General features: G+C 48.9%; 2 protein-coding genes across 2 annotated transcripts in view; both read right to left on the reverse strand.

Moving 5' to 3' along the window:
* Positions 1 to 1,675, reverse strand: part of LOC148143143 (uncharacterized) — a 60,870-nt gene extending 59,195 nt beyond the window's left edge. Inside the window, 1 exon segment of the mRNA XM_087974065.1 lies at positions 1,514 to 1,675. The gene's annotated coding sequence lies outside the window, so the exon portion shown is untranslated.
* LOC148143144 (uncharacterized) lies at positions 248 to 1,520 on the reverse strand. Its single transcript, XM_087974063.1, has one exon. It carries the CDS (start codon positions 1,414 to 1,416, stop codon positions 544 to 546), a length of 873 nt encoding a protein of 290 aa, XP_087830189.1. The 5' UTR covers positions 1,417 to 1,520; the 3' UTR covers positions 248 to 543.
* Positions 1,676 to 7,719: the final 6,044 nt, after the last annotated feature.

Genomic DNA, 7,719 nt, shown 5'->3' on the forward strand with positions numbered 1-7,719 from the left:
CAAAGTCAAAGCGCACACACTCCCTTTCTTAACCTGTAGGAAGTATTGCCTCATTCAGCAATTTCAACATATACTCTATATCCAAGTAGGTTTCTCCCTGTTCATTTGCTGGGGAGAGGGAGGGGCCCAGTGGGGGAGAGAACAGAGTGGGGGAGGGAGGGGGGGGGAGGAGGATGGGGGGGGGGAGGAGGATGGGGGGGGGGGGAGGATGGGGTGGGAGGAGGGTGGGGTGGGGGGGGTGGGGAGGCAGTGTAGAGTCAACAATAGGCCAGACAGGGTAAAGGATGCAGCTGGGACGACTGAGTGAATCCTTTCCCGCAACAGCAGTTTCCTTCCTGAAAAATGACGTGAGTGAATCAGATGGGGGTTTTCTTCCCCCTCCCCCCAAAAAATGGCTTCATCATTAGACTTGGAACTCCAGATTACTGACTGAATTCCAATTTCACCATCTGCCACAGCAGGATTCGAACCCGGGAGGCCCCGGAACTGGGTTAATACTCCAGTCGATAATGGCACTCAGCCGTCACTCCTTCAATGCCCCTGCTATGGCACGTGAACTTGCTGGTGCCTCTGCAGGTGGGAGGAGCAAGTGAACACCTTACTGCACTTGGGGCAACTGAAGGGCCTCTCCCCTATGTGGACCTGCTGGTGTTTCTGAAGTGTGATGGCCTGGGTAAAGCACTTTCCGCACTCGGGACAACTAAAGGGCCTCTCCCCCGTGTGGGTCCGCTGGCGGGTCTGGAGGTTGGAGGCCCGGGCAAAGCCCTTCCCACACTCGGGGCACCTGAAGGGCCTCTCCCCAGTGTGGGACTGCTGGTGTCTCAGCCGGGCAGAGGCCTGGGTAAAGCACTTCCCGCATTCACAGCAGCTGAAGGGCCTCTCCCCTGTGTGGACCTGCTGGTGGGTCTGCAGGGTGGAGGAATCGCTGAAGCCTTTACCGCACTCTGGGCAGCTGAAGGGCCGCTCCCCTGTGTGGAGCCGCTGGTGGATCAGCAGGGCAGAGGCCTGGGTAAAGGCCTTCCTGCACTCGGAGCAGCTGAAGGGCCTCTCCCCCGTGTGGACCCGCCGGTGGGTCAGCAGGTGGGAGGAATCACTGAAGGCCTTCCCGCACTCGGGGCAGGAGAGTGGCCTCTCCCCCTTGTGGATTCGCTGGTGCCTCAGCAGGGCGAAGGAATTGCTGAAGACCTTCCCACACTCGGGGCAGCTGAAAGGCCTCTCCCCCGTGTGGACCCGCCTGTGGGTCAGCAGGGCAGATGCCTGGGTAAAGCCCTTCCTGCACTCGGGGCAGCTGAAGGGCCTCTCACCGGTGTGACTGCGCCGATGAGTCTCCAGAGCAGACGGGGCACAGAAGCCTTTCCCACAGTCGCCACACTTCCACGGTTTCTTCACGGGGCGGGATTCCTCGGGATTCTCCATGGCTGAAGCTTCAGCCGCACACAAATGTGGGTACAGCCCCACCCTGCCGTGAATTCCTCTTTCCAGGCTGTATAACTGTTTCAGGCTCCATACTCACTGCGCTGCAACGTAGGGTCTCTCATCCAGTCCCACTGATTCTGAAAATGTATTCAAGCCGGAAGCAAACGCTTTGCTCCTTCTCACAGAATCACAGTCAAAAATCGTTGCAGTCCCGATGTCCCAGTGTCACTGTCAGACATTGATGTGAAAGTGAGGACTGCAGATGTTGGAGAGTCAAGAGTTCAAAAGTATGACGTGGAAAAGCACTGTAGGTCAGGCAGCATCCCTCAGGCTCCAAAACTCCAGGGAAAACAGCTCCAGTCTGTTCAGCCTCTCCCTAAAGCTCAAATCCTCCAACCCTGGCGACATCCTTGTAAATCGTTTCTGAACCCTTTCAAGTTTCACAACATCTTTTCGTTGGAAGGACACCAGAATTGCACGCAATATTCCAACAGTGTCCTAACCAATGTTCTATACAGCCGCAACATGACCTCCCAAGAGTTCAAAATTAACATGAAAGAAGTCTTCGATAAGCATTTGGTACTTAAATTTTGACAAGGCACTGATGAAATGCATCCAACAATCTTGAAGGAAGGGACATGGAGGAGGTGTCAGAAGACTGGAGAATTGCAAACATTGCAGCCTGGTTTAAGAAAGGTTGTAAAGTTAATCTCAGCAATTATAGAGTCACAGAGATGTACAGCATGGAAACAGACCCTTCGGTCCAACCCATCCATGCCGACCAGATATCCCAACCCAATCTAGTCCCACCTGCCAGTTTAAATTTGGTGGAGAAGCTTCCAGTAATACTTATTCTGGTCAAAATTAATAATCACATGGAGAAAGGTGGATTGATGAGGAAGAGTCTGCATGGGATTTCTGACGGGGACACTGCATTTAACTAACTTGTTAGAGATTTGTGAAGACGTTACAGGCTTGATAAGGATAACACTTCAGCTCTCCTCTTTGTTATCCATCCTGGCTATCTTGGGGAGCCTGGTACCCCTATAGCCTTGACATTATTCTGAATGGCATGCGTTTGAGGCGATTAAAACACCAAAGTGTGACTTCAGATTACTTGGCTACACAGGTGTCTCGGTTTTGCTATCCTATCTTTCCCATAAAGGCTGACAGAACAGGCTGTGTACAGGAGTCTGCTGGGCACCATCTTCATTAATCAAAAGGGAAAGAGCTATTGATTCAGCACCTCAGTAAATCTTGAAACAGTCTTGGCTCCTGTGCACATGTTGGGATACATGTAAGGAGATGTTTATATTTTGCTTCTGTACTTAGAATTCAGAAATTGAAGCCAGTGTACATTTTTATAATATTTAAGATTAAAAGCACAGAGGAGATCAATATTATACAACAATCCAACAACCCCGTCCCAAGACAACAGGCGCCTGACCCTCACAAAGCTGGCGGCCGGTTGCCCGGGCAACCCGAGAGCTCCTTCGCCGGTGAAGTAAACACTGGGCCTGTGGGGCTTCTATTGGAGGCCTGAGGCCTCCCCCTCGGAGTTTATAAACTCCCCAGTCTCCCTCCTCCCGCGGGTCCCAATCCTACCCTGTCTCACTGTCTCCTCTCCCCGGGGGCAGGAGCCAGGTCTTGGCGCTCGGGCCTGGCGACCTCCCCGGGATGTTCCTGAAACCTGGTCCTGTTCTGAAGGAGGATCCCCGGACCCGAAACACCTCCTCACATTCCTCCCGACACGAGCTGCCGGACCTGCTCAGCTTTTCCAGCGGCTCCTGTTCTTGTTCCTTCAGCCGCCGGCGCCATTCCTCTCCCACACTCAGTCACACTGTCTTTGTCCGGCCGCGGGACCTACACTGCACATGCGCCAACACACAGGGGGCGTGGTCCCGACGACGTCGTCACCAACGGAGGGGGCGTGGTTGGGGAGCCCTCCAACCAATAGGGGACAATGGGGGTTGGTTTTCCCCGCCCCCAGCCGCCTGAAAGGTGGGTTTCTTTTTAATTTTCAGCCTGTTCAGGAATGTTACTCCAGACCTTTGGAAAGCTGAAACATCGGGAAACTTCCAGACACAAACAAAGGGATTTTCAAAGATGAATAGAAATAGGTAAGGTAAATTACGAAAGAGGAGAAAGCGAGGGCTGCAGATGCTGGAGATCTGAGCTGAAAATGTGTTGCTGGAAAAGCGCAGCAGGTCAGGCAGCATCCAGGGAACAGGAGAATCGACGTTTCGGGCATGAGCCCTTTTTCAGGAATGAGGAAAGTGTGTCCAGCAGGCTAAGATAAAAGGTAGGGAGGAGGGACTTGGGGGAGAGGCTTTGGAAATGTGATAGGTGGAAGGAGGTCAAGGTGAGGGTGATAGGCCGGAGTGGGAGTGGGGGTGGGGGCGGGGAGGTCAGGAAGAAGATTGCAGGTTAGGAAGGCGGTGCTGAGTTCGAGGGATTTGACTGAGACAAATCCCCCCAACTTTGGCAAATCGGGTTAAGGAGAATCCAAAGGGTTTTTACAAATACATTAAGGACAAAAGGGTCACTGGGGAGAGAATAGGGCACAGCAAAGATGAAGAAGGGCTTATGCCCGAAACATCGATTCTCCTGTTCCCTGGATGCTGCCTGACCTGCTGCGCTTTTCCAGCAACACATTTCCAGCACATCAAAGATGAGCAAGGCAGCCAATGTGTGGAACTACAGGAGACAGGGGAGATACTAAACGAGTATTTTGCATCAATGTTTACTCTGGCAAAGGACATGAAAAATATAGAATGTAGGGAAATAGATTATAACATCTTTAAAAATGTCCATATTACAGAGGTGGTGGTCCTGGATGTCTTGAAACATGAAGGTGGATAAATCTCCAGGACCTGGTCAGGTGTACCCGAGAACTCTGTGGGAGGCTACGGGAAGTGATTGTGGGGCCCCTTGCTGAAATATTTTTATCATTGATAGTCACAGGAGAGGTGCCAGAAAACTGGAGGTTGGTTAACATGGTACCACTAGTTAAGAAAGGTGATAAGGAAAAGCCAGGGAACCTGACATCGGTGGTGGGCAGGTTATTGGAGTGAAACCTGAGAGACAGGATTTACACATATTTGGAAAGGCAAGGACTGATTAGGGATTGTCGGCATAGCTTTATGCATGGGAAATCATGTCTCCCAAACTTGATTGAGTGCTTTGAAGAAGTAACAAAGAAGATTGATGAGGGCAGAGCAATGGACGTGATCTATATGGACTTCAGTAAGGTGTTTGACAAGGTTCCCCAAGGGAGACTGGTTAGCAAGGTTAGATCTTATGGAATACAGAGAGAACTAACCATTTGGATACAGAACTGGCTCAAAGGTAGAAGGTAATGGTGGAGAGTTGTTTTTCAGTTGCCTTGTGGCACTCCACTGGCTTATGACCAGTGGAGTGCCACAAGGATCAGTGCAAGGTCCACTACTTTCTGTATTTTTTATGCAAATGACTTGGATGTGAACATAAATGTATAGTTAGTAGGTTTGCTGATGACACCAAAATTGGAGGTGTAGTGAACAACGAGGAAGGTTACCTCAGATTACAATGGGATCTTGATCAGATGTGCCAATGGGCTGAAGGGTGGCAGATGGAGTTTAATTTCGATGAATGCAAGGTGCTGCATTTTGGAAAAACAAATCAGAGCAGCACATCTACACTTAATGGTAAGGTTCTAGGGAGTGTTGTTGAACAAAGAGACCTTGGAGTGCAGGTTCACAGTTCCTTGAAAGTGGAGTTGCAGATAGATAGGATAGTGAAGGTGGTGTTTGGTATACTTTCCTTTATTGGTCAGAGTATTGAGTATAGGATTTGAGAGGTCATGTTGTGGCTGTACAGGAGAATGTTTAGGACCCTTTTGGAATAAGTGTACAATTCCGGCATCCTTCCTCTTGGAAGGATGTTGTGAAACTTGAAAGGGTTCAGAAAAGATTTACAAGGATGTTGCCAGGGTTGGAGGATTTGAGCTATAGGGAGAAGTTGACTTGGCTGAGGCTGTTCTCCCTGGAGCGGAGGCGGCTGAGGGGTGACCTGAGAGGTTTATAAAATCATGAAAATCATGGATAGGGCGAATAGCCAAGGTCTTTTCCCGCAAGATGGAGGAGTCCAAAACTAGAAGGTATAAGTTTAAGATGAGAGGGGGAAAGATTTAAAAGGGAACTAAGGGGCAACGTTTTCACGCAGAAGGTAGAGCGTGTATGGAATGAGCAGCCAGAGGTAGTGGTGGAGGTGGGTACAATTACAACATTTAAAAGGTGTCTAGATGAATAGTTCGGATTTAGAGGAATATGGAGCAAATGCTGGAACTTGGGACTGGGCCAGATTGGAACATCTGGTCGGCATGGATGAGTTCAACTGAAGTGTCTGTTTCTGTGCGGTGTGACTCTGAGTCTATAACTGCTTTGACCGAAACGAGACCTTTTTACTGATAATCTTCCTGCTGGATTTTTTTAGTGCACCCAGTTTCAGTCGATTTCTAGTGGGGAAAATTGGCATATGTCCTGTATCCTGGAAATTCTGAAAAATAAAAATAAATAATTCTCCCTGTGAATGGTATAATCCACACCCCGTGATGTGAATGGTACAATCCTCCCCGCCCCTTTTCCTCCTCCACAACCCTCCACCTTCGAATGATGCAATCGTCCCCCTCTGAATGGTATAATCCTTTACTCCCCCACAGCCATTAAGGGTACAATCCTCCAAAGTCTCAATGGTACGATCCTTTCTACACCACCCCGAATGATTGGTACAATCCTCCCCCTGAGCTGGGATTCCCCAATCCCTTTCTGTTTCACATTTCCGAAGCCTTTCCCATTTTGAGAACAGTCTCTGTTTCTGGTCTTCCCACCAAAGTGCATAACCTCAGACTTTACCACATTGTATTGCATTTGCCCCTTCTCTGACCATTCTCCTGGCCTGTCCAAGCATTCTCAGTATGGACTCCTTTGGAACTCCAAAGACCCCTTTATGCCAATTCTCTGCCTTCTGCCAATTCTCTGCCTTCTGCCAGTCAGCCAATCCTCTATCCGTGCCAGTACCTTGCTCCTACACCAGGGACTCTTATCTTACTTAGCAGCCTCCTGCATGGCACCTTGTCAAAGGCCTTCTGGAAATCCAAATCGCTCACGTCCACTGGCTTTCCCTTTGTCTAACTTACTCACTACCTGCTCAAAGAATCCTAATAGATTTGTCAGACATGACCTCCTGTTGTCAAAGCCATGCAGACTCGGTCCTGTTTTACCATGCACCTCCACATACTTCCCACTCTCACCCTCCATAAAACCTGTTAAGTTTACCCATTTTTACCATAAATACGTTGTTCTGCTCTTTAAAATGAATTCAAGTTTAAAGATTTCATATTATGTATGTACACTACCTTTGCCCCTTATAATATTTTATCCTTCTGAAGAAGACCTTCAAAAGAGATTAGCACAAGGTATGAAACTGACTGTGACTGCATCAAGTAAAGGAGTTAGTAAGAATGAGAAAGGAGTGGCTAAATATCTAAACCTACCCATGCAACGATCAAGAAGGCACAACAACACTTTTTCTTCCTCAAGATGCTCAAGAAATTCGGCATGTCCATAATGACACTCACCAACATTTACAGATGCACCACAGAAAGCATTGAATCTGGGTGCATCACACCCTGCTACGGCAACTGCTCTGCCCAGGACTGGAAGAAATTACAGAAGGTGGTGTGCACAGCACAGTCCATCATAGAAGCCAACCTCCCACCCATGAAATCCATCTTCACTTCTCATTGTCATGGAAAGGCTACCAACCTCAAAGACCCCTCCCACCCCAGGAATGATCTCTTGCACCATCTTCTGTCAGGCAGAAGATACAGAAGCTTGAACACATGTACCAACAGGTTCAAGAACAGCTTCTTCCCTGCCATTATTAGACTGCTGAATGGAGCTCTCCAATTTGAAATCTAATGTTGACCTTGCTTCTGCGCACCTCCTGTGCAGCTGTAACCCTGTATGCCTCACTCTGTCTAAGCGCAGTATGACCTGCATGTCCTTGTTTGCTCGGATCTGACTGTACTGCTGATAAAACAACATTTTTGACTCTACTTAGGTACATAGCACAGTACAGGCCCTTCGGCAATCGATGCAGTACCGGCCCTTTATCCTACTCTAAGATCAGACTGACCTACATACCATTTATTGTACTAACTTTCATGTACCTATCCAAGAGTCGATTAAATGTCCCTAATGTATCTGACTCTACTACCACAGTTGACAGCGCATTTCACACAGCCACCACTATCCGAGTAGA

Source organism: Chiloscyllium plagiosum, unplaced genomic scaffold, assembly GCF_037043375.1.
Source record: "Chiloscyllium plagiosum isolate Xiang-an unplaced genomic scaffold, Cpla_swu_hap1 HiC_scaffold_27, whole genome shotgun sequence".
NCBI classification, from domain to species: Eukaryota; Metazoa; Chordata; class Chondrichthyes; order Orectolobiformes; family Hemiscylliidae; genus Chiloscyllium; species Chiloscyllium plagiosum.

Bases quoted from the DNA above. Each gene is read 5' to 3' on its own strand.
- LOC148143144 (XM_087974063.1), bottom strand. From the start codon at position 1,416: ATGGAGAATCCCGAGGAATCCCGCCCCGTGAAGAAACCGTGGAAGTGT.